General features: G+C 40.0%; 2 protein-coding genes across 4 annotated transcripts in view; one reads left to right on the plus strand and one right to left on the minus strand.

Moving 5' to 3' along the window:
- SYTL5 (synaptotagmin like 5) overlaps positions 1-19,044 on the plus strand; it is an 89,185-nt gene extending 70,141 nt beyond the window's left edge. Inside the window, exons 12-19 of the mRNA XM_051811682.1 lie at positions 451-516; positions 1,251-1,429; positions 2,260-2,362; positions 4,488-4,649; positions 9,437-9,545; positions 10,996-11,131; positions 12,346-12,554; positions 13,169-19,044. Coding sequence (XP_051667642.1) covers positions 451-516; positions 1,251-1,429; positions 2,260-2,362; positions 4,488-4,649; positions 9,437-9,545; positions 10,996-11,131; positions 12,346-12,554; positions 13,169-13,311 — 1,107 coding nt within the window. The 3' untranslated portion in view covers positions 13,312-19,044. The remainder of the gene's footprint in view (positions 1-450; positions 517-1,250; positions 1,430-2,259; positions 2,363-4,487; positions 4,650-9,436; positions 9,546-10,995; positions 11,132-12,345; positions 12,555-13,168) is intronic.
- Positions 19,045-23,237: 4,193 nt separating this feature from the next.
- SRPX (sushi repeat containing protein X-linked) overlaps positions 23,238-26,972 on the minus strand; it is a 49,592-nt gene continuing 45,857 nt past the window's right edge. For all 3 annotated transcript variants that reach the window (XM_051811688.1, XM_051811690.1, XM_051811689.1), the window contains one exon: positions 23,238-25,246. In XM_051811688.1, coding sequence (XP_051667648.1) covers positions 25,066-25,246 — 181 coding nt within the window. In that variant the 3' untranslated portion in view covers positions 23,238-25,065. The remainder of the gene's footprint in view (positions 25,247-26,972) is intronic.

Raw genomic sequence — 26,972 nt, forward strand, 5'->3', positions numbered from 1 at the left:
GTGCATTTGTCTTTTATTCTTCTGAACTCCACAGAGAAACTGTAATTTTGTACAGAGGCACTGATGCTGCAATTACAGGAATGCTTAGCTTTTGAGTAGCTCCAGGGAGGATTGACTTCATGCACATGTAAATGAGAACAAATCCAAATATAATCTAATATGAATCCAAATCTGCTGAGTTGGTGGTCTAAAATAGAACTCATTTAGTTTGATACAGAGATTACACCTCATTTCTATCTAATTACCTTGAACAACACATCCTTCAATACTTGAAATATATGGAAAACGCAGCATTTCTCTGATTTGGTGATACCCTTTTTCTTCCTTTCTCACTATGGCTTTGCAATATAAACTTCCTTTTCCTGTCTGTATAGGTAAAGATTTCTCACTTATTCTTATTGCAGCAATCTAATGCTCTTTTCTCTTGATCTTGCACTGCCTTCTTTAAAGAACTCCCCAGAAGGCTCTGACAGAAAGTGGACATATTTAAATGTGCCTGAAAAAGACGGTGACACTGTGAGTTCTCCTGAATCCTCTGCTTAGCTTACTTTAAAGGTTTCTCTCTCTTTTCTGCCTTTTTGTTGAAGACTGTTACCTGTGTGCCTTGCAAGGGTCCTATGTTGTAGAATTTTGATGGTTATATATGTTTTTGAGAAATCTTACTCAATGACCCAAAAGAAAATGTGCACCAGCTTTCTTGAATGTTCTGGCAGTGTGCATATTGCTCTGATTTTCTTTAAGAAATATTCAGTTCTTTCCTAACTGTAAACTTTTGGAAGAGGAAATCCTCATGGCAATACTCTACATCTTATTACTGTGAAGAAAAAGGGATCGGGGGTGATATATTATGCTGTAGTGGAAAATTTGTGGGATTATTGCCAACATTTTTGGCCTTACAAAAATTGCAGAAATGGTGGGGTTTGAATTTTACTCATTGTTACAAAATTGCTAATGAGAGGTGGGTTGCACTTTAAACAAATAGGGTTTTATACCATCTCTAATATGGGAAGCATCGTCATACATTTTTCTAAGGATTCTGTCAGTAGTTGTCTTATGGCAATCAGTAAAATTTAGGTGACCAGATGAGCCAGGAGGTATATTGTGGTATTTCTATTCTATGATATATGTGTTTTCATAGCAAGTCCTAACAAGTGTGATAATATTGCATGGCTGTAGCTGCATGAAGAAAGCAGGTTCTGGAAAAGAATAATGTGTTTCAGCCTCCAAGACCTTTTTTTCTCCCCCTCCAGACAAGCATTAACAGCATGCTGAGCGTATACAGTGAAACTGGTGACTATGGCAACGTGAAGGTCAGCGGTGAAATCCTTCTCAATATCAACTACATCTACAAAACAGGTGCCCTCAACATCCTGGTGAAGAGCTGCAGAAACCTGGCCATTGGAGATGAGAAGAAGCAAAGGACAGATCCGTAAGGACTGAGAAGAATTTCCTTAAACTCTGCTAGGGGTGTCCTCCTCCACATCACACGCTGTAATCCGGGGCTGTGATATGAGCCTGTGAATTACCAGCCTGCATTTCAGTGATGGCTGGGTTTGGGTTCCCCATGGGAAGTGCATTTTCCATGTGCTTCTTAGGGCAACATGTGCCTGCTCTGGGGAAACAATATGATTACTTAAATTATAAACCTGTTTAATAGTAACAGGACAAAAATATGAAGTAATAGAGAGGTAACATCAATTTTTTTACTTCTAGAATCAAAACTAATGTACATGAGAGGAGTCATGAGAGGGAGGGATAGAGATAACCTTGTTTTCATGCATCCATAGACTCGCTTTGCAAGTACTATGCTTTCTGAGTTTCTCATTATAGTTTTCAGTATAATGTAAATTCTCTCATCAGACAGTAATAATTAGTGCCTCTAATCATAAGTAATTATGTTGTATTTAAGTTATGAAGTTTTTAATTTTCTTTTCACTTTAGTGTGTTCTTTGTCCTATGTAACCAGCCATTAATCGTATACTGTGAAAGGGATAGTGTTAGGAGAGCTTGCTGCATTTCTGAGGATAAGTAAATTAATTTAGCTCTGCCTCTTGTTATTCTGATCCTGTCTGACTAACATTTCTATGTTTGCAGGTAAAGACTATATCTTTCCATGTTTCTCATCTCTGTTGCACATTTACACTGTTTATACTGAAAAAATTAATTTCCTCATGTGTGTTGCTGATGCAGCAATGTCAGGTCCTTGCTCAAATTGGCCATTTTTTATTCCTTGTTAATAATTTACTGCTTGATCTGCAGATATGTCAAGGCGTACCTTCTGCCTGATAAGTCCCGCCAAAGTAAGCGCAAGACCAAAATTAAAAGTAACAGCACCAATCCAGAATTTAATGAGTTGCTGAAGGTGAGAACAGTCTCTCTCTCAGGCTGTGATGAATGTTTCACTTGTTCTCAAAGGTATTTTCTATATGTGTTCCAGTATGGGGATTAGAATCTGGAAGAGATGCCTCAAAAGGGAGGGTGTTTAAGCAAAAGCATTTAGTAAACATATAAGCTGTGATTTCTGGCTTCCAGCATTAAAGAGCTGTTTTTGGTTGGTTCTCCCCTTTACAGGTAAAACAGCTATTAGTTTCTATAGATCTCTTTCAAAACTGTTGATGTTCCCATCTAACCTGAGCTTAGAGTTGTTAAAAGCACCTTAAAGATTTTGTGTGCCTGATGCTGGAGTAAAGCTACCTTCAAATTTCCCATCTAACTGATTTTGAAGAGAAAAATAACATCCTGCAGTAAGATCTGAAATCTTCTAGAGGCTTTAATTTATTATGAAAGCAGAACTGACTTTGATAAGAAAAGATCAACAACTGTTTCTCTACTTGCCTCCCTAAAAAGCTGTGGCAAAGTTCATTCTCTGTTGCAAAAGATAAAGATGAATTACTTCCTTCAGGACTGATGGAGCACAATGTCCTTTGTTTCCTTGCCTTTAACCCATGTCCATTACACAGGGTGAACTATTCTGAGCTCCTCACAAGCCTCTTATTCACCTCCCTGGCTCTGTGGTGCAGTGGGAATAGCAGAGTTCACTGCCTGTCTGGGACCTGGAACTCAAGGCTCCTGATTTATTCCCTTTGCTGTCAATTGAAGAGAGTTATCCAACTGGCTGTCATGAGGCCAGAAACCACTTTTAGTTTCTCCTGAAATATTTCTTTTGTAGTTTCAGTTATGTTTTAAATAAGTTTCTTATAATAGAGACAAATAGATGTTCCCTGGCCAGTATACTCGGGTTAACCTGGCTACAAAACCATTTTGCAGACACACACACTTGGTCTGGCAGGACTGCTTGCCAAGGGAGAGTCTCTTTTATAGCATTATTTTTAAATGGTATATAGTAAAGCTAAGACTTGCCTGAACTGGAAAAAAGAAGGTATTAGACTTAATTTAGCAAGTAACATACCACTAAAGATGTTTGCTGGTAGGGAACTGGGTGAGGATATGACCTAGAAACTCCTGAAAAATACGAGTTGTCACAAAAAGGGGTTGCTTGAATTGTGGGTAGGTAAGCAAGGGCTACATCTCTTCATCCCAACTGAAAGTCCTGTTTAAAAAAAAAAAAAGAAAAGTAACTCAGTCTGTCTGTATATTCCCTCTTTGACTTTTACTCCATTTGACATTTCTCACAGTGGAACTGTGTTGGCATCTGGGATTAAGCTTTGTAGAAATATCTATACATTAACAGCCAACTGACTCGACTGTTTCAGCTTTTGGAGAGTCTGTGTCTCTGTTCAGACACTCTTCTTGATGCAAAAATAAGGCATCTGGGTTTCTTCAGCCAACACTACGAGAAGAGTGAATTTCAGGGAGTTAATGAGCTTTTTGCTAAAAGCAGAGTGTGCAGAGCTAGATTCCAGATGTTTATAATCTTCTGTGTATTTGCTAGACTATAATGCTTTTTCAGATGAGTTTTTTAATAGCGTTCAAAACCAACAATGGTTACTAAGACTGATACACTCAGTGCATGCCTTGCGATGCAGTTGTATGTGCTTCCAGAACAATTTTTCATAAGTTACAGAGATAAAACTGGAAAGGAGAGGATGCCTTCTATAAAGTAGTGTTCAGCAGACACTGTTTAGGGATGAAAGAACCAATAGGCTTTCTTCTTATGAACCAAACTTTGATGTTGGTCTGCTTCTTTTGCGTAAACTTGTAAAGAATTAACAGAATCATAGTTTTAAGCATCATAATTTACTTTATAGCCATAAATACCCAGTAAACAATAGGGGAAAAAAGCCACAATTGTGATAGTAACATAAATTACTACAGGATGCATACAGCAAAGAAAATAGATTTTACATTAACATTATGAGCTTTCTGGCTAGCTCAATCTTGTTTGCATGGAAAACAAATCTTTTTTCATGCTCCATTTGTTAGCTGCTGTGGGCTCTGTGAAATTGAGCTGTAGCTGTTAAAGGCTCAGTGGAAACTATTATTTCTGCTTATTCTGAAAGGGGTTTTTTCTCTTTTTCTGTTGGTAGTATGTCATCAGTCACACACAGCTGGAAACCAGGACCCTACAGCTTTCTGTCTGGCATTATGACAGATTTGGACGCAACAGCTTCCTTGGGGAAGTGGAAATTCCATTCGATTCCTGGAACTTCGAAAATCAGGGCGATGAGTGGTTTGTGCTCCAGCCCAAGGTAAGGCTTTCCAGGGCTGGTGAAAGTGCTGTGAAGCAAATTTAGCAACATTTAGTTATTTTTTCCTTTGGAACTTGTTTTTAAAGCAGGACTTTATGAGTGTCTAATATGACAATTAAAAAAAAAATCTTTGTTCTTTATTCAGTGAAGGATTACTGGTTTTAAAGTCTTCATGAAAACTTCACATGTGATTGGCTACTTAAAAACAACAACAAAAAAATAAATAAACCATAAGTTCATCTTGTAATAAACTGCAATAGAAAAATGACCTAGTAAATAGATTATTTTTTTAAAATAGCACATAAAACAAAGGGCTTTCCTACCACTCTCCCTACCCAACCCCTAAGAGTTTATTGAAGAAACAGACTTTTTTTTTTCCAATTTGAAGTGCTTTACGCCTTTCAGCTGTGACAAAATGACTTCTTAATCTCTCATTCACCTTAACTAGAAAGGTACCTGATAAGCTTTCTCAGCCAGCAAATCAACTGGTCTGTGAAACGTTGTACTTAATGAAGGACAGGATGACTCCTGTCTCTAGTGCACCACCTGCTTTGGGAAAGGTATTTATTTTTGGAAAAGATTCGAAGACCTACTGTAAACTAGAGGATTAAAGGCTTCTGCCTTGCTTGCTCCTGCAGCAGCCTTAATCCCCAGGAATTCTACCATTTCAGAAAATGTATCTTTCTTGTTGTGGAAAAATATGAGGCATACAACAAACATTGTCAAATTGACTCATGACTTGTTTGTTCTGTGTAAAGAAATGGTATTATATTTGGAGTTTCAGGAGAATGTGTTTGGTTTGTGCCTTTCTCTCGGGTGGGAGATGGATCCAATTGCTGTATAATTTATTTCTAGGTGTAGCCCTTTGCAAGGCTTACACTTAAATTGTCGCAAATTTATATTTTTGGTAAATAATTTGCCAGAAGATACATATGGAAATTGATCTTTCCTTTGAACACTTATACACCTCATGCTTTATAAGAGGTAAGGTTCTAGTTCAGTTTACTTTATGGGGATGACCACCAGCTCTTCCTTCATGGACAAGACCAGGTGAGACCAGGAACAGGAATTGGCTGGTGATGGCAAACATGTTTCAGCCAGCACTGTGTTCAGGCCACGATTATACAGTCCTCTTCTTACAAGCTTGCTTCATGTAAATCACTTTTCTTGGATCTGCTCTTGAAGTAGAAGAAATGTCTACTCCATCTCTGTCACAGCTCTGACTGATGTCAGGTGTTGCTCTTATTTAGTACCCACCTGTCTACAACAGTAACACACACATCTAGTAGTTGTTTTGCTTGCAGTTTGTATGGTCTGAAATTGAGCTTATCGTGCAGTAGTCTCTCTGTCACCTCATTTCAGTCTCTGGGGATTTGTGTGGGTATGGGTGGTTTCTTTTAATCTTAACAGGGAAAAAAAAAAAAAAAAGAAAAAGACTTAAAAAGAGTCCTGAAGCTTTCTTGCTCAGGAAAAAAACTAGTAAAGTAGCTAAGCATTTCAGCAATTTCAGCTGGAAGGTGCTGTCTTGTTATTTTCAAACTCATTAAAGATTTTTAAATTACCTCATTTTTACCTGTCATGGTTTGAGATAGCCCCAAAATCCAATCCCTGGCTCCATCCCCCCTCCCACATCTCAACCTAATGTGAGATGGTTTTTTTCCAGACAAAACACACCAGACTCAAAGTGGGGGAAAGGGAATATATTACAATGACTATACAAATAAATACCATATCACATTATACACATGATCACAACTATCTCTACCATAACATATGTATTTACAGTGGATCAGATCTCTTCTCCCCTCCAAATAAAAGTCCAGGAGGGAAAGAAGGACAGATCCCTTTCAGTCTCTGAACAGCAGCATCTTCTGAGGCAGCAGTCTGTCTGTCTTCTCCACATGCAGCAGCTGATAGCTGGATTTCTGCCAGCACTCACGAGGGAGGTATTCAAGCCTCTCTCGGCCCCATCGCCTCCAACCGAGGGGTCTTCCGTGGGCTTCGTAACCCCAGACAAGGTCGTTTCACCACGTCATATCACGAAGACACAGGGGGGTCCTCGTGACGGTCTGGTATCTCCAGGAGACTCAGCTCCTTGCAGGGCCTCTGTGCCCTGTCTCTCAGGCTGCCACCGTGGCAGCAGTGCAAGGGGGGGAGCCAAGGTCAGCTCCCCCCGCATTCCTCTGGTCGTCCCGGTCCAGCTCCGGGACGCTCTGAGCTTCTCAACTCCTCTCTCTCTCTGGTGCTGCATACTCCAAGGCTCCTCTAAAATAGGAGTCCATCTACTCCTCCTTTCTCGGAGGTCTCAAAGGAGTTTGGGGGGGCTGGTACAGTCTTACCCCCAGAACTCTGTCTCTCAGGCTGCTGGCTCTCTCCTCTTCTTCCTGGCTCTCCTTCCAGGAGTCCTTTCTCTGGTGCTGCATGTTGCTTCTGCTGCTCCTTCAGTTCAAGTTCTTATCTCTGGCTCTCTGCCACCGTTTCTCTGGTCAGTGCCGGCCGCTGCTCTGCGCCCATGGAGAAAACATCTCCTGGCATAACTACAGGCACCTAGCCCAGCTTTATGCTGTTCCAGGTCCCTGCAGCCCCCACTGGGGGCTGGGGGCCAAAGCCCCCCCAAGGGGCTCAGAGCCCCTTCCTCGTGGCTCTACAACATGGCCACCTCTCCTCAACAACCACCAAAACTACAACTCTTCTTTTCCGGTGAGCTTGTGATATGTTTACATTTTTGCAGGAGCGTCCATTGGACAGAACTCCAAAACTTCCAGGGGTTTCCACCCCTTGGGGTCTACCACTTTTTTTAGCCTCTGGGGGAAAACAAGATTCAAACCACGACATTACCAAAGAAAGCAAACACAGAATCGGTCTTGTCTGCCTCCTAAGTTGCTATATATAATGTTTCTAAACTTAAAACGCTGCTAGGGTCTTTGATTAGCAAGTATAATACTTCTTTAAAAAGTACTGGTTAAAATACATGCAAATGACATACTGTTCTCCTATATGAACTGCCTGATAGAGACAGCAATGGAATAATGCCAGTGAAACATTTCCCAGGTTTTATTACAGTGCTTTATTTGTTCTGTCATGAATCATTTAGTTCCTTTAGTGGAAAGGTTGGAGACTTTAAGACATGTTCCTTCTATGAGCATTGAAAGGCCTGTTTTCAAGAGGAATGTGGTTAAATCAGAAAAAGGAGAGAAAGTAATTCTGTGGTTAAAGAGGGGACAGAGTCTAGAGTCATGTTGTATGTGGGTTTGGGGGAGAGGTTGATAAATTTTTTCTGATATTAGAACTTACATAATTTCTTGTCCACTGGCAGAACAGAAAACAAATTAATCCTTGCTGCCTTTATGGGAAAGTTGATCCCAAACTTGCTTAATTTAGACCATAAGTGAGCTGCCCGACTGGTAAAATGTAGATGTTGTGCAAATTATTCCACAGCCATCTGCTACAGGTTTTCTTTTGTCCTTTGTGGCAGCAGCTGACAATGGACACTGGTGTGAGAAGACTGTGTTCCTTAGTCAGTGCAGCAATGTCTGTGTTGCTGCAAAACTGCTTCAAAGTCACAAAAGGGCCATGTTGTTATCACTAAAACTGCTTTGTTCTCTGTCCCGTCCCTGGGTGCAGACTTAGCCCCACTGAGCATGGTTAGTGCCTCAACCTGGAATCTATGATATAAAGGCAATGCTGACTCTGTGTGTATCACTGTATGTATTTCTGATGAGATTTTTTTGGTTGTTTCTCTTGCTAATAGAATTTTGACCTTTCTGGGGGGTCAGCAAACAAGCTGAATGCATCTCAGAGAAATACAGTCACAGATCAGACATTCATCTACAAACAGTTCTTTAAGGCTCAGGTGGTGCCTTGGTGTGTGTTTTTCAGTTCTGGAGGGATCCTTTCCCTTTACACATGTGCTTTGTCCCTGTGAGGAGATCAGGAAGATTTACTGCTACCCAAACCTAAGCACTGAAGCATGGACAGAAATCAATTTGTAGAATGACTTGGGTTGGAAGGGACCAAGTCATCTAGTTCCAAACACCCTGCCACAGGCAGCTCCCTCTGTGTTACACCTGTTGTTCTAAAATGAAGTTTCTAATTTCTTACAATGTGAATGGAAGTTCAGCACGCTGCCAGTGAAGGCCTAACATTATTTTAACAAGGATGGTCTGAGGAGCACTGAATGCATTCTTCCTGGGCAAGATTCAAGTGTTTATAAAGCAAAAAGGTGCAGAAATGTAGAAATTGTAGCTGTGTAGAAAAGGAAAAGGACATTGAGAACAACAGTTTTCAAGAAGTTTTTCTGTTTCAGAGCTGTAGTCTGCTCCCCCTCACCTCTTTAACCCACATATCTATTCCAAGAGTAACTCAGGAGTGACTTCTCTAAAATACATGAAACTAAATGCAGTTTAAAATCTTGACTGGAGGAAATAAGGGATGACTGTCAGCTTAAATCAGCTACAGCTTATATACCCAGAAATAAGTTTTAAGGGTTTTTTTACTGTTGGTTTGCTTCACTTATTCATGCTAGATAACTTTCTCCTCTGTATGTTCACTGAACAGTGTCTAATGCCACATGGGTTTATTTTTCTGAGAGCTTGCATTCCCTGGCTCGGAAAGTTTTCCAAAGCATGAGTGCTTTCAACCTGGAATGTCTAATTACCTGAAAGTGGCCTGGTGTGTCTTGATATGTTTAAGAACTGTTTCAAACACTATGTTAGTATAACAAAATTGAAATCAAAAGGAGAGATATGAATGATTAACCTTGGCTGGTTTGTTTGTTTTCTCTTCAGGTGGAGGTTGCAACAGATTTTGGACTTCAATATAAAGGAGAGCTGACAGTTGTTTTACGTTACATTCCCCCAGACAGAAACCTAATGCTTCCTCTAGGGCAGTTTCAAGGTAAAACAAACATTAATGGTAGCATTATAATATAGCATCCCTCTGAGTATTAAAAATCCTCACCTGGGGAGAAGTAATGGTACTAGTGAAGATTGAAATCATACTTAAATATGCTAATTGTGTTCATCCGTGGAAATTTTGAACCATGAATATGTTTCTCCTGCTCCATTCTCTTCACTTGCACTGAACTTCAGGGGAGATAAGGGGAGTGTGCAGTCAAGGGCTGTTGTGTGTCTGTGACCTAACTAAAAAAAATCCAGACATTAGATAACATAGTCAAGGGCAGTCACAGAGAAATAAATTGTCCGCATCACAGTCTGTGAGTACTTTGTTCAGCTAGTTATATACAGTGTTTAGCTGATCAAAGTAATAGACTTCACTTAGTCCTTGATGCTTAATTCTCGTTAAACTGTCTCCTCAATTTCACTCTTTTTTTCACACCATTTTTCCTCTGCTCAGTCTTACTGTATTACTGCTGTAATTTAGTCCTGCGAAATTTAATTTAAGTTCTTTAGGGTGAATCATTATTTTTGTCAGCAATGAACAGGGGAAAATAGCTACTAGCTCTTTGCCTTGTAGTAGCATGAGGAACCGCAGTCCTTTGAAGTGAAAGCAATCACTGTCTTAGCAACAGTATTGCTTGTTAGCATTTGGATTTGATAGATACATCAGATATCTTTCTTTGCCTTTTTTTGGACAGATGACATTCCCTCTGCTAGCAGTAAGGTTTTCTCTCTTAAAAGCTGACTGTTGTCTGCTGAGTCCAGATATGCTGTCTGCATTTTTTTAAATTAATATCTTTTAGCATCTCTCCTGATCTGTATTTCTGATGTTTTCATACTGAATCAGGGTGTATGATCCCTGCTGACAAGCTTCTTAGAATTTGCAGCAGCAGCAAGGACACATGTCCTTGTGCTGCTCTTTGAAAGCAGTAGCGTGTCAGTGAGTACTCTGTCCTTCATATGGTCTCTGAGGAGCTGTGCATCCTTACACATAGGATACATTTGGTTTCTTTCTGGATTTAAGCTTTGGGACAAAGGTTTTATAGCTTGCTTTATGGTCCAGGGCTGCCTTAACATCAGCAGTGGAAGCGGATTCTGTAAAGCGAGTAGGATTTACAGCACACGAGTCCTTTGTGTTCAGCAGAGTAATCCACAAATACTTATGTTCTCACAGGACTTCAGATGGGACACACTGTTGTGTCCTGCAAAGAATAGCTAGTTACATGATCAAGTTCTTTATCAAATATGGAGTGACCTTTCTGCTCCTGTCTTACTATTTTCTCTACCCATAGAGAATCAGAATCTTCTCATAAGGAATGTTTTGATCCCATTGCAGTAAATTATTTTAAAAAATCTAGCCAAGACAATTCATATTTCCAAATCAGTCTTACAGTATATATATAATTTCTGATGCTGATGATGATGTTGCAGCTTTGTTCTATGTATAGGAAAGAAGAGCTTTAAAAAAGGAAAAAAAGGAGATTCTCACCTGCCATCTGGAGGTATATTAGAAGTCCTCATCAAAGAAGCAAAGAATTTAACAGCAGTGAAATCAGGAGGCACATCTGACACTTTTGTGAAAGGGTTTGTGGCTTTTTTTTTTTGTCCACCTTTTTTTAATGGCTGCACCGAATCATATTTCGTCTGACCCAATTTTTTTCAATATATCTGTATATGTGTGTGTGTGGAGTGTCAGCCCTGAAAAGCAACTGGCACCTTGAAATTGTATGCTGAAGAGAAGGATGCTGTGGAATAGGGGCAGAGAGGTATGAGTTGTCCCAGGGGTTAAATGCAAACATATTTGTATATGTCTGAGTCAAGAAACAGAACCATTCAAACATAAGCATCCAGTTGCTGATGTACCTGATGTTATAAAACACAATGTTTGGCAAAAGAAAACACTTCCACTGACATGTTGACATGGATTACTCAGTAGAGTGGAACAGGGCTCTGTTTTCCTTGGACTATTGGTCTGTCATGTGCCATGGCCAAAAGCATAATGGAGTTGCCATAAACCATTTGAGGTTCTGCAGTGTTCTAATTACAGCTTGAGGTAATTTGACATAAAGGAGCCCACAGTTAACCCACTGCAGTAAATTAGCTCATGTTTATTGTCAAGTAAAAGCCTACACAGAAATCCTGACCGAGGTCTAGCGATATAATTTGTTTGTGTGTTTGACCCTTTAGTACTTATGTGCAATCACATAGTTATTCCATCAACTTTGCTGAAGAAGGTCAAGGTAAAGACTATAAAAACTTGATTTTTCAATTAAAATATTAAATTCTTTCAGTTTCACTAAAGGAATTCTCCACTACAAGTAAAATGTGAAGAAGTTGTCAGCATTTGTGTTTCTGCACTCAGTGGGGCTTTAGGCAACTCAAATTTATGATGCTAACTTGCTCAAGTTCCTTATCAGTCATTTCCATTTCCTTCTAGAGGGTCTCTTGTCCTTCTTTGAGAGGGACATTGGACAAGGTGACTCCAGAGGCCCCTTCTAGCCAATGATTTATGATTCTGTCTATATTTAACCTCACTGAAATAAAAAATATGTGGATGCAACCCAAGTCTTGGGGCAAAGAGACCTAATTCCAATTTCTGCTGGTGATAACTGACACTGTAACTATAGGAACAAATTAAGCACAAATGCAAAATATGTACTTCAGGTATATACTCAACTTAATACTAGTGGGGAGGTGGGGTTCTGATCCCATTTGAGCCTTTACATTGTTGTAACTCTTTGTGAATATTATGCAACAATCCATTTACATATTCAGTTTTCCTTTTCTGTACCTCATAGTTACCTGCTCCCAGATGACAGCAAAGCTACAAAACACAAAACTCCCATAGTAAAAAAGAGCGTGAACCCCCAGTGGAATCACACCTTCACCTTCAGTGGCTTGAATTCAAGGGATATACACAACGTCTGCCTGGAACTGACTGTGTGGGACAAGGAGTCACTTTCCAGCAATATTTTTTTGGGAGGTGTCCGTTTGAGCACTGGAAATGGTAAGGTCCCATCTGACTCATGATCGCTCTTCTTATTTTGCTCTACTCCTTCCTCACCCCACATGACCCCTGTGGAAAGGACAGAAATGTTACAGTGTTTGGAAAGTATATGGGAACTTGGGGAAATTGATAAGGGAGAGGAGGCAATGTGTAATAGATAATTTAGATAAGCATAGATAATTTAGTTCTTTCCTTTACTTAGTGAGACACAAAAATTGTGTGCCCAGTTGTGTTTCTGTACAGTCTAGAAGAACTGTGAATACCTTGAAGTGTTCCTTAGCATCCCAGTGAGAAGGAGGAGACTACTTTTGTCCAGCAGCAGCCTTTCTGCTGATGATGACCTGGAAGAGGTGTGAATCTGTTCCTCCTTTGTTAGGAAGAAGTTGCCTGTAGTGCAGAGTGGGAAGGTTTATATGCCCCTGGTCTTGTGCCACAAAGGAATTTTATGACAAACTGGTGCTTTCCAGGAGCTACCTGTTTTCACTATAGCTCCCTGTAAGATGGTAGTGTAAAGTGTTCAGCATTTTTTTGTACAGTGTTTTAGCAAATGAGCAGTGATATTAAGTAACTGCTTCCTAATATGACAAAATGCCATGTGTTTTTGTAATTGTCAGGTGTAAGTAACGGCAAGGAGGTTGACTGGATGGACTCTCAGGGGGAAGAGCAGCACCTCTGGCAGAGGATGATTGACAGTCCAGGAGTTCCAGTGGAGGGAATATTAATGCTGAGATCCAGCATGGGAAAACGCAGACTCTGAAAGACTTTAACTGCTGAGGAGCACAACATATACTCCTGACTTCAGTAGTGTTCAGGCTCTTGCCACTTTGCCCATTTGAACAAGGGGAAGGGTTGTACTCTCGGATGTTAAGGCTCTGAGTGAGATTCCAATGCATTCTGCACTTTCACACACACATTTTCTACCCAGGTTTCCTGTGTGAATTATATTTCCCCTGAAACCAGTGAGAATTGGACGTTGTACAGAGATGGGATTGGCTTTCTCTGTCCCTTCTGATGACTGGTGTGCAGGTGATGAGCAATTCTGCTTGTGGGATGCTCAGAATGAGCAAATTCTCTAGCTGGTAATTTAAAAAGTAACACCAGGTTTACATATCTCCTTCTGGGTCAAAGATGGCCTAGAAGGCAGCACTGGTACAGTGCAAGCAGATTCAGAGTGAGTCTGTGCTGTGGTATTTGAAAGTTAAGGAGCCATAATGGTATGAAGGGTAACAAACAGCATTTCTTTACCATGTTTACTTGCTGGGCTGTGCAGAGGTGCACTTGGGACCAAGCAGCCAGCCAAGGAAGGCCAGTGGAGTGTGTTGCACACTAGAAATGGGCAGCAGGTGAGCAGCGCTGGTGAACAGGCATTCTCGGGGGTGTTTTAATGCACTGTATAAAAGGTAGACTTGGTTCAATGTAAGCAAAGAAGCTCTAATGAAAACAAAACGTAGCAAATCCTCAAACAGTTTTCAGAACTATATGATATTATTGTGACAGCTCTAACAGGATCTTCTGATGTCACTGAACAGATGGAGTCTGTCTACTCCACATGCCTGTCCCTATGTATGTTGCTGAGATAAGACATATACCAGGTTTGGACATAATTAGATAAGAACTTGATTCAACAGATCGTGTAGTAAAATAATGAGATTGAAGCACATGCCAAAATGATTTGCAAAACTGTAGAATTTTCCCTGGAAGGTCTGGGATCCCACTCAGATGTGCCCATGCACAATAATTATTAAGTAGAACAGGAATTTTTCTCCTGAACATCCCTCTGTGAGTTAACAGTGGATTAAATGATATGTAGGTCTTGGCCAGTTCAATCATTAATCTGATTGACCATGACAATTGTTCAACAGTAATTTTGCCATTTGGATTCCAAAAGTGACTTTTCCACCTATTCAGATCCCTCATCCTTTGGGATACACAGGTTATTTGTGAAGAGCATGCTGCTTTGAATAGCTTTTGTGGGCTAATTCTACCATAATGAAACAGGATTATAATGTTTTCTCAAGGACACATGTTGTCCTATTGGATAATAACATAATTGTATGGTATGTGATTTCTCAGGGTATAAGACAAAGGAAGATCAGGAAACTGAAAGAAAAACCTTTCTTCTGGATTTTCCAGAGTTAGAACACAGCTTTCTATTTGTACTGGTAAATTAATCTATAACTTTTCTTCTCTTTTTTATTTTTTAATTCCAATGTTTTCTTTTTGGAAATATAGTATTAGTACTAAGGAAACAATTTGAAATACATGGAAATTTATGTAGATTACTGGAAAAAACCCACAAACTATCAAAGAGTGTGTTGTTGCCTGTAGATCAAAACACCAATATTCAAATATTTCTGTGAAGAAAAAGACCATAATATCTAACTTGAGAGATCTAAATATTCTGCATAATCCAGAAATTGCAAGAAATCTAGACTGAACAATAGAATATGAACTGATAGCTAAGTAACTACAGAAGGAAATTTTGACATCTGTAATTGTACAATTACATACAAGTGTTTAGAGCTGAATTCAAAACCTTAAAATTTAATGTCCTTTTTTTGAGATATTTTATACTGTTTTTTGTTTCACTGGCTGGAAACTACAGGGAAGTTCACAACCAGTCTTTTAAAATCCTAATATTATTGGAAAATATTTATTTATGTTAAAAATAGGAGTTTTAATAAAATTATTTATTTCACTATGAATATTTTCTATCAAAATTGTGATATGACTTTTTGAAGTCATTGGAGGTATTTCTTGTCCAGTTGGAGACCCACAGTTTTCACAAACTATTGAGTAATCTTTGAAAATAAAATTCTCTTAGAGAAGCTCAGATTGGTAGCCAAAATTCAGTAGCTACTCAAGAAAACTGACTTCATTTTCCTTCTTTATTCTTCATTTTCTTCAGAAGTTTGGCTCCAAATGGGCAGTGAAGCAAGTCTAGTGTAGTATACCTGGCTTTTCCTTTTTCTAACCTAAATAATTCTATGATTCTACAATTCTGTGCTGCAGATGCTGCGAGCTGATAAATTAGAGCACAAATATGAAGCACATAACGTTTTATGACCTTTTTCTGATCATAATAGTCTGTCTTTAAGTATTAGATAATTTTTTTCTATCAGTATTTTCGAAAGCAAAACCAAACCTAACTTTTAGCACCTAAACTACCTCTGGCTTTAACACAATTGTTATAGGTTGTCTTGGTTGTTTGTACTAAAACTGAATTTATTTTGGAAATAATGATATCACATGGACATGTAGGCACAAACTTGATATTTTTTTTCTTGTTAGATTGTTGATTCAAACAGATAAAGCTGCTGAATCTAAAGAAAATTATCATTTGAGGTAAAATTCCAGCCAGAGTTGTAGAGGAACACTGGGCTTTGGATGGTTTGCTTTTGTTTCATTTTGATGGTGAAAATGAGAAAAATAGTAAGAACACAAAACTACTCCAAGCTGAACCTCAAACTGGGTACATTTTCATTTACCAAATTGAAAACCTTAAAATAATTTTAAACTGAATTTATTCTTGCATGGAGTACAAGAGTTTGTCTAATTTTTTTGAATGGTACTTCCTAACCTTCTAAGCATGAACATCTTAGCTAAATCAGGTCTTGCTTAGAAAGAAAAGAGTTTATACTTTACTGCTTCAACTTCTGCCCATTTTGGTGCTATGGTAGAGTTTGTGATGAATGGTCTCTTCTGGGAGGTGTCACCCAGTGCATACACGGACTTCAAGTTCTGCCTTTTCCTTCCAGAGGGCCAAATGTCACCTGAGCCCACACCTGAAATTACAAGCTGGGCTCTGAATAGGCTGCAGGGATCAACTGCAGTTGAGCACATGAAAGGAACAATTTCACCTGGGAAGCAATTTTGGTCAAGGCGCTGGTTTTTGCCATGATGAGATTTGGAGTAGCAGAGAGAAATTACCTCCTGGTTTAGCAGTGACAGTTCTGCAGTGTGGTAGAACATAATAGGCATCACAGCCATCAAAGCCTGGGAGAGATGATGAGCATCATATAAACACTGGAGCAATTTGGAACGTTTTGCTGCTCTGTGATGTTATCGGCACATTTGTAGGAAGCGTCTGATTTACGGAAAATGTCGCATTTAATTATATCTCTCATATCTTTGTTCTCTCCTTCTATAAAAACAGTTTATGGTTTGGAAAAAGCACAAGATGATTAACTGCAGATGTGATTTCTTGTTTCCCGGATATTTGAATTAATTGCCTATAATTGTGCGTCATCATGTTCTGTGTGTCACCAGGCTGAACAAAAAGACAGAAAGACAGGAATTACACTAAAGCCTTCCTTTTCCATCTATCTGTGTTTATGGTATTGAAGGTTCATGAATGGTTTATTCAAGGATAATTTTTAGGAGGAAATAACCACAATTTTACCATTGATTCATAAACTCCTGCCCTGAGTAAATAGATGCAACAGAGCTTATGTTTCTGAAGTCTTTTTCCACACAGACCTGAATAACTGAAGCTGCATCAGTGGAGAAGAAATCTGCTCTATGCTTTTAAAAAATGTGTTACAAACCACATTTTACTCTGATACATAATTTTTTAGCAAGGTAAGTACAGGGTGTTCATCATTATCTTTTCCCCCTTGTGATGAGAGTTTGAGGGTTCAACCCATTAAAGAAGAGGTTTCTCTACTCAATTTGTCAACTATCTGGGAACTTTAGGCTTCTAAATATTGGTGCTCTTGCATGTTTAGATACCAAAAGCAGGGTAAAATAGGTATGAAATGACCTCCCCATCTCCTCTACCTCCATCATGTTACGTTTGAGTGAGAGTGGGAGGAAAGCTGCAAAGACTCTGAGAGACACTGTTGCCATCTTCCTTTGCTAATCCAAGTGCCATTGCCTTCTGTGGATGCCTTTTAGATGCCACTTTCTCGTCTTTCTTTCCTAGCTGGATGCTTTGGCAGATGATTTAAGAGAGAAGACATTGGGATGGTGAGCATGTTTTGATCATGGTGCATTAGATTGGAAAGTTATTCTTCTGTGTCTCTTCTAATGCAGATTATGCTAAGGTAGCATGAAGGAAGCATTTCTATATATTAATTTTTGATTTTTCTCATCCTTACCGGTTAGGCCCTGCTAAGTGCAATTATTCTAAATTGTATTCTGCAAAATATCAACTCAATTGTAACAGCAGAGCAGCCTTGGAGCATTCACTGGTATAAATTGATAACAGGTAACAGGGGGGTTGAGCTTAATCCTGGCATAATTTTAGCTTCTTGAGGAGTATGCACAGTGCCCAGCTTCAGGCATGTAAAGTTTGCATTTTGCTCTACAGAGTCAATGAAGAGAAAGGCTGCTTGGATCTCTTACACCTTTGGAAAAGAGATGAGAGTCCTATTTCCACAGCTGTCTAGTTTGTGGATTCACACAAGACAGTAAAGGTTGTATCTGAATCTTTGCAAGGGTCTCTCTTCCCTTCATCCCTTCATTTGGTTCAATAGCCCTGACCAGAAGGTTCTACCTGAACACTAGTCCTCAGTTTCTGGAAAGAGGCACCATGCAGAAGTGAAGTGACAGCCCCACTTACAGACAAGGTTAAGACTGAAATTTTACTTCCTTAACACAGTATTGATTTACAGCACTTTGCCACAATGACAGAAATAAGCATCTCCTGAAAACTGTCCATGCACTTTATAAAATATTTTTTTTTAAGTAAGAAAAAAAAATATTTCTATTTATTTATTTATTTATTACACATAGAAATGTTAATATTGGAGAACCCTAGAGAAATGCTGGTAGAACATGTGGTAAATTCCAAAATAGGATGCAGACTTTGATTTGCAGTGATGCCCTTCACCACAGCTCAACAGGAGGTGCTGAGAAGCATTCTACCAGAACCTTACCACTGTGTCCCATAAATTTCCTGCCTGGTGATTTCATGTTTGCAAATGCTGTTTAATAAGTGGTAATAATACAGTGTCAATTATACTGTGTATATTGACACTGACACTGGAAACTGAATCTCAACTTGCTTTTTAGGTGTTTTTGTGTTGCTTTTGAACCTTACTCTTGCTGCATCTTGGCCCTTTATTTAGACTAGTTATTTCAACAATTCCACTTTGTGGCAATAACATATATATGGCTGTGTGCTACTGCTCCTGGCTGCTCAGTGTATATTTTTGAGGATAGTCCTAATTCTTGAGATTTGTCTAAAGCCAAGCATAGTCATTTGTTGCAGCAATTATGAAATGTCACATATCCCTCGTTCTGCCTTTGTTCTGCTTAAAATCTGTTGCTAGCAATTTGTTTAATTATGCTGCTGGACATGAACAGTAGTAGTACTAAATGGCATTGCAGTATGTTAAGTTCTGCCCAAATTTAGACAAAGCAATGTTTCCTGCTGAGAACATTTTTGTACTGTGAGTTGTACATTCAGTTTTGTGGTAATGGTAATACATTTGAAACTGTTGTCAAGATTTCTGTTCTGTCTTTTAAATTAAAATACTGAAACGTTGCTGAGTCTTTGTCTCTTCTAAAATGCATTACAGCAAACTATGAGCAGGTCTTCCAGGAATATCCCACATTATCTCGTTCAGGTAAAGGCATCACTTACATGTGATGACTAATGCAAGAGACCTTGCATGTCTTCAGAGGTGGGACTCCATGGATTATGTCTCTGCTTTTTTTTTTGTTTGTCCTAAAAACTCTTCAAGTGTAGAAATTAAATTATTTTTGATTTCATAAGCAGGTCTTTCATAAGCAGGTCTTTCATAAGCAGGTCTTTCATAAGCAGGTCTTTCATAAGCAGGTCTATTTCTGAAACTCCAGCCCTAGTTCAAGGTCCTGCCCACCTGAAAATCCACATATGTTCAAAATGTATATTTTCTGTAATTGTTGGTCCTGATTTCTTTATTATTATTATTAAGAAAAAACAAGTATTTTATCACTCAATTTATACCTACAGCTGAGTCATGTTCAGGTCAACTTACCTCAGAGCTGAGGGCTCTCTCGCATCTTCTCTTGGTTCTCCAGTTCCCTGGGATTTTTTGTCTTGCTGTATCTTCCCTGCTGTCTGAGAATGGTCCTGGGCTCTGGGCTTGTGCTGCCTCTGCTCACTTTGGAGTAGTCCAAAAGTCTGGCTCAGCTCCTGGGTTCCTTTGCCCAGGTTAAGGGAGACCAGCTCAGGGGGGCTCACTGGTCTCTCAGTGTGATTTGGACACAGGCAGATGACTCTTTTGCCCTAACACCACTCCTGTTCAGCTCATCTCCATCCTGGTTCTGGCCTTTTTGGGGAGGTTGAACACCTGTAAACTGAAAAGCAGGTGCAGGTGGGGAAGAGCCCTCCTGCCATTTCTCTGCTCTTCGTACTTTTGTTTGGGACTGTCCTTAAGGATTTTCTTGGACATCTGGATGGCACTTCTGTAACTTTGGTACAATTGAACTGCAGTCTCTCCTCCCCTTCTGTTTGAGGTGATAGATGCCAAATTCCCCTTGTAAATTTGAAGTATGGACCATCTTAATTTGAAGTATGGGCCATCAGTATGGGCCTGAAATGCAGGTCTTGGTTACTTTCTGGCTGTGTGGGTGACAACAGGAGATATGCTCTAGTACATTCTGTGTGAGTATTGGCTTTCCCAACTGTTTCCCTTGTGCTTCACAGAGCATTCAGCAGCTGGATCACTGCTTAAAAGGGACCAGAGAAATGCATGTGCTCTCCTCAGCTGCCCATGTCCTCACTGGCTCCTCTAGTCCAGGTAGCCTTGCTGCTCTCTGCCTTCCAGCATCTGCAAATGGTTTCCTACTCTTCCTTTCACCGAACTGCCATAAAAATATCCTCCATCCACAAATGGGGAGAGAGAAATGGGCAGCAGCTACACAGTTGAGAGGAGCTGTTCCACCTCCTGATGGTGTGAAGCACTCGCTGCCTTTTCCCTTTCTGTGGATGTACAACAGGAACAGAGACTGTGCTGAGTGCCTGGAAGTGATCAAGTGCTGAGATTGCACAGCTTAAGCTCCATTATTTCACCACCTCAATTTAGAAAGTGGGTTGTGATTGTAAGAGTATTTAAATATACTTCAGGTTACTTTTTAGCCTCTGCATTTTCATTAATTATGTGATGCACTCTGACTCACGCTCTTATGTAAGTACTGAGCTGTAATGAAGCTGCATGTTATAGTCATTTAGCACAGAGCTGTTAAGGGTCATTGGTGTTTTCATTGAAACAAAAAACTTTCTGTCCCAGAGGGAAGGAGTTTGAACTTCAGGAAAAGGGATGAGCAATTCCAAATTTTATCTCTCCTCTGCAGCTTTATAAGAGATGTGTGACAGCAGGGGTTGTTCTCATCTAATTAGGTGGATTATTGGGTAGAATCTGGGGAAAATCAGGCCATTTATAAGACTGCTTTATGTCAAGAAATTGCTGCCTCCCACAATTTATCTCACTGATTTTGTTTGTTAAAGATGCTGCATGTCAGAAACAAGGAATTCTTTTCTGATCTAAAGTAGTTGAAGTCTTTTTGTTCATATTCAAAACTGAAAAGTACCTCCAGATTGATGTAGAAACCTCCAGCCTGTGACTGTATCCACACACTGTGATGTGTCACATATCCTGCAATGAACAGCCTGGAGGTGGGAGTGGAAAGGACAAGACTTATGGCAGGTCTAATAGTCATGTTTTAAACCAGATTTGCATTTTGACAACAATGGTAGGATTAGAGCTATGCAAGGAGAGCCATGTTCATAGTACAAGAGAGACTCCAGACAGTAAAACTTTGAGGGAGAAGAATTTTCTGTTAAACCTTTAATTAAAAAAGTGTACTGGTATAAATACTGAACCTTGTTTACGCAGTTTTATTTTTTTCTGGGACGAACAGGCTAGAGGATGAATTATTGGAATATATTTGAATATATAATTGTTGGGCTAAAGACAGAAATACTAAGTCCCTTGTTCAAACTCTAGTTTCCAAAAAGGCCTTTCTGCTACATCCATGTGTACATCCAGGCTGATTTGACTCCGAAACAGAGATGGCAAATGGTGTTTTTCACTGTTCCCCATAAAAAATGTACAACAGAAAATGCCAGAAACCTTGTATTACTAATCAAGAACAGCTTTTCCTAATCACAGGATTTTAATAGATGTTCTGTGCAGAACTATAACCGGTAATCCAATCACTCATGCACTCTCCTCCACTTAACTCAATTTCCCGTAACAACCTGGTGATTGCAATCGCTTTCCTGATTGTAGCAATTTTAAAGCCCTGCTCCTGTTCACCCAGTCGTGAAAGATGACTGAATGCACTGACTTTGTACCTAAATCAAAACGGAGCAGCAGCAGATTGAAATTGCAGCAATACAGGAGAAAAACAGACCCTTCCGAGAATTTTTTTTTTAATAAATTTTAAATCAGTGAAAATCACTTGCTCTGCTTTTTCAATGAGAAAAGTGAGGGGAAAAAAACCCTCCAAACCTGTCCACCTGTGATTCATGCTGTAATTACAGGCAGGCTGAAGAACCTGAGCCAGAGAACTGAGGCCTCAGCAGTCTGTGTATGGATGTGTCCTTGGGCTCTGTTCTACATTCCTGGAATCATAGAATTACAGAATGGTTTGGGTTGCAAGGGATCTAAGTCTAGTTCCAACCTACCTACTGCGGGCAGAGAAGCTTCCCCTAGATGAGGCTGCTCAGAACCCCATTCAGCCTGGGCTTGAACACCTCCAGGTTCCAGTGCCTCACTACCCTCACAATAAAGAATTTCTTCCCAACATCTAGTCTAAACCTTCCCTCCATCAGCTTAAGGCCATTTCCCCTTGTTCTATCACTACATGCTCTTGCAAAATTTCCCTCTCCAGCTCTCTTGTAGGCCCCCTTTAGTCTGCAATGAGGTGTCCTTGGAGCCTTCTTCAGGCTGAACAGCGGCAAATCGCTCAGCCTGTCTTCCTTGGAGAGATGTTCCAGCCCTTGGATCAACTTAGTGTCTCTTCTCTGGGCTTGTTTCAGTAGGTCCATGTCCTTGGTGTGACTGACCCTGTCTAATTTTCTTAACCATTTCTGTTAGACAGCAGAGAAAAGGCAACTGGGGTGCAGCCATGTCCACCACCATGCTGGCTCTTATACTCCTTACTCCTTTATAGTGGGTTCAGGAATTACTTTATTTTGGGCTTGGTCAGGTCTGGAAGATAAATGTTATTTCTCTGATTTTTTCATCACCCCTCTTGTCCTTGCAGCTTATTCCTAACAGGAACACTTGTAAAGCTCAGCCAGGGCTGCCTTGACCCCCAGTTGCTCATCCTTGCAAACCTGGCACCACCACCTGCAAAGTTCAGGGCGTATCCTGATCTTCCCGGCCTTTGACATCAGCATCACCAGCAGCCCTCCACAGGACATACTCTTCAGTGTTTAGCAACAATTTCCTAACACTGGAAAGCAGACCATCCTGTTCAGGAGACATGGCATGCCACCACTCTCCTTGGTGCCTCAGTCCACAAGTTAGCTTTTGCTAGCTAGTGCTGTGGCTGACTTCCCTCTCTTCACAGTCTGCTCCTGATAGTGAATTAATGAGGGACTATCTCTTTTAAAAAGTTTGTGTGGTTTGTTTTTGGTTTTTTGGGGGTTTTTTTGTGGTTTTGTTTGGTTGGTTTGTTTTGTGGGTTTTTTTGTTTGTTTGGGTTTGTTGTTTTTTTGGGGGGCGTTTTTTGTTTGTTTGTTTGTTTTTTTTTGTTTGTTTTGTTTTTTTTTTTCAATTTCAGAGAGCGTGAGAGATTGAATTCTGGTAAGGATTGCTTTAAAGATGATGGTAAAACTGTTCTTCTGCTGATACCAAAGTGTAAAATTTAAAAATCTGCCTTATGGTCAAAGTCAAACAAGCATTTGGCTGAAAAAAACAGGACCGTGCCCTTGATGGGCAAGAACAAACAGCACAGACACTGGAGTGTTGCTTTTCAGAAATATCAAATTATGCACCATATCCTGTAAACAGGTATCCAAAACTGTAATTCCCAATCTTCACTCCTTTGTTTGTATTTTCATGCACGATGTATATTCTTTGCAGTGGATTGGCAAGACTGTGGGCTATAATGAAACAACAGAAAAATTTTTCCTTTTTTGATTGCCTCCTAATACTTCTTATTCAACATGGAACTATTTTTTGTTACTTTATAAGTGACTATTTGCAAACAAGTGTTTTCACAGCTCTGGAAGTGACAAATCCTCGATGAAGTTTCCCTGGGGGTAATGTTTCCTTACCATCAAATAAACAGTCTGGTCTGTCTCCAAGGTGAAGAGAGGAAAGAAATCTGCTACTCCAAGATGGCTGGACATTAAAAGCCAGAAGCAGAAACATACCAGGTAGGACCATATGTTTCTATCAAGCATTGCAGTACGTGGCCTTCAGTAATTAATGCCCATCCTCTACACTGCTCCTTGTTCCTTTATCATATTCCCTGTGGCAGTGATTTCCACATTGCTGCTATTATCTACTTTCTCCTTGCTGCTGCTGAAAACAGATGCTCGTGTTGCCTTTGGCTCATGCTTTGTGCCTGTGATTGGCCATGTTTTTAGTGGAGCTGAAAGACAGCACTGGGTTGCTTGTACACTTTCAGTGTGAGGTTAATGGCTGTTTTAACGGTCTGCAGAGAGGTATTTTGATCCAACTTCTGAATCAATCAACCAACTTTAATCTCCAAGAAGAATTTTAGACAACTATCTCTTTGCAAAACAATATTTTATTAATAAAAAGAATTATAAACAGTAAGAAAGAAACCCCAATTTTACACTGAATGAAAAATCCCAAATAAACTCCCAGAAATGTGCCTCACTTCTTCGCGCTCTGTACAAGAAATTCCACTAGATAGCAAACCTATTCATCCAGCTCTGGAGTCCCCAGCACAAGAAGGTGTGGTTGGAGCAAGTCCAGAGGGGACTACCAAGATGATTAGAGGGATGGAGCAGCTCTCCTATGAGGAAAGGTTGAGAGGATTAGGATTGTTCAGTCTGGAAAACAGAAGGCTTCAGGGTGACCTAATTGTGGCCTTCCAGTACCTGAGGGAAGGACTTTTTACAGGAGTAGGTAGTGACAGGACAAGGGGGAATGCCCTCAGATGGAAAGAGAACGGGTTCAAATGAGACATTAGGGAAAAATTCTTTGCTGTGAGGGTGGTCAGACACTGGAACATGCTGTCCAGAGAAGTTGTGGATGCCCCACCCCTGAAGGTGTTCAAGGCCAGGTTGGATGGAGTTCTGAGCAACTTGGTCTAGTGGAAGGTGTCCCTGCCCATGGCAGGGGGGTTGGAACTAGATGATATTTAAGGTCCCTTCCAACCCAGGCCATTCTGTGATTCTATGATTTAAAGATGACTGAAAGTACAAAAAAGCATCGTGCATACTTCTATGCAGAGCAGCTACACGGCTGGACAGACTTACCAATACACACAAAAAATCACATCAGTGATTAAAAAGCCATGCTTTGTGTAGCACCAAGGAGAGAAATATGTGAATTAAAAAAAATTCACTGACAACTGCAAGCCCCGAAATCCTGAATTAGGGACATGATTGACCAATTTCTGCTTGCAGTTTCATCTCATCTTTTCTCAAGGGAAATTTGTCAATAAGGGCAAAGAGCTCAGCTGGTGTTGCTGGGAAAGGATAACGCTCCTTGTCCATTCCGTGCTTGTCCATCACCACGATGTTGAAATTGTAATGGGGGATCCTCAGCAGCAGCCTGAAAAGTAAGGAACTTCTGTTAAAGCCTGTCACCTACTGCCTGGGCACTTCCAACTAACAAAGGGCAGAACCAGCCTCTTGGTTCTGAGCAGAGGAAGGTGGGGATGGTCAGAGGGGGCTGCACAGAGGCTGCTCTGTTTCAGCATCAAGAACAAGGAGTCAGATAAAGAGAAGGTGCCTGCACGTGCTGCAGGCTGTACCTCTGCATTAGGGATGGGTCAAGGTACTGCACCCAGCTCTGTTTTTTTCTCAGACCTCTGACTAAGTATAGCACATGCCATTACCTATTGCTATCACAAGAGTGAAAAAAGGTAAGACAAAAAATAGTATATACATTGTCTAAGGAAAACCACTGTGATGAAGCTAGAGCTATAGATTCCTTTTCTTGGCTTCCACATGGTATAAAATCGCAATTAAAAAACACAGGACAAAATTTTTGGAGTCTGCTTTCATTTTTACCAAGTCAAACATCTACTTGGTGGTGACTCCAATTTAGGAGAACAAAAGCCACTTCCTAATCAGGGAGGAGTCCTTTTCTTCCAAAGTGGTAAAAGGGGTAATTTAAGCTGCTCTGAAGGTGCAGGAGTAACAAAATCTTATCTGTGCTGCTCTTTTCATCTTTGATTTGAAGGGATAATGAACTGGATGATCCTCAGACACACTCTCAGTCACCATCATTAGTGTGGGGCAAATAAATTCAGGCAGCCATGAGAGAAAATGGTATGAGGACAGAAAAGCTGCCATGAAGAAGAGAGTCTGGGAGGAGGGGTGTTGGAAAGGTGTGAAGTCTCAAAATTGATCTTCCTCAGCCTTCTAACAAGTTTGAGCTCTCTAGGCATAGTCTTGTTGCAATTAGGGAGCTTGGCCATTAAATTCGAGCTAAAATAAAGATTAAAGCTAAGCAACGGTGATAGAAAACTACATTCATCTTGTGCCTCATATCACCTAAGGAAAATGCTTACCTTCTAAAAATCCAAATGCTAAACTTCTGAGCTTTCCAAAGTTTTAACTAGGGTACCTGTGCTCATTAGCTTACTGAAATGCCAGTTCTAGTCAATGTTATTATTCAAGATGTTTAAGAGTGCATTTCATATTGATTTAAGTACCTTCTAGAACTGGAAAGCTGTAATTCACACACTAAGGAACAACTGAGAAAAAAAAAATCAATGGAAAACTAACTTTCACTGAGTGCAGGGCAGGTCATACTATACCCATTTCTGAAATGTAGCTCCATTAAAGGTTGCAGGGGAGCAGGGATGAGGTGTTAAGAGAGCTTATTATTTTCTACAGAGCCACAAGAAAACCATCTCAACTCCAGTAACAGTACTTTTGTTCAAAAAAGTAAAGAGAGATTCTTTGTGCTCTCTTTTTTCTTTTTATAGAGAATATTTTTTTTAAAATAGAAAACAAACCCTTCTCTGATGTGTCAGCAATTTGCACTGTCTCCAACTAAAACTAACTCTCTTTCGTCAGGCATATCACAGAATATGTTGCCTAAAATACTCCTGGACTTTTTTTTCTAAATAACTACTACTTTCCCTGCCACAGTTTCACTTTTGGCTTTTATTGTCTTCCTGTCTCATGGAAATGCTGGCACTTGAAGTCTCCCTTTCACTTGAAAACCAATCCTCTGCCAGTCTAAACCCAAGTCAAACCAGTTCAGGCACCTCGGTAAAACTGCTGATGCTGCAGCTGGGGTGAGGAGGCTGAGATAATCTCCTCTT

The sequence above is a fragment of the Manacus candei genome, unplaced genomic scaffold (assembly GCF_025592945.1).
Source record: "Manacus candei isolate 608988 ecotype Guabito, Panama unplaced genomic scaffold, ASM2559294v1 h1tg000083l, whole genome shotgun sequence".
In the NCBI taxonomy this organism is placed as follows: Eukaryota; Metazoa; Chordata; class Aves; order Passeriformes; family Pipridae; genus Manacus; species Manacus candei.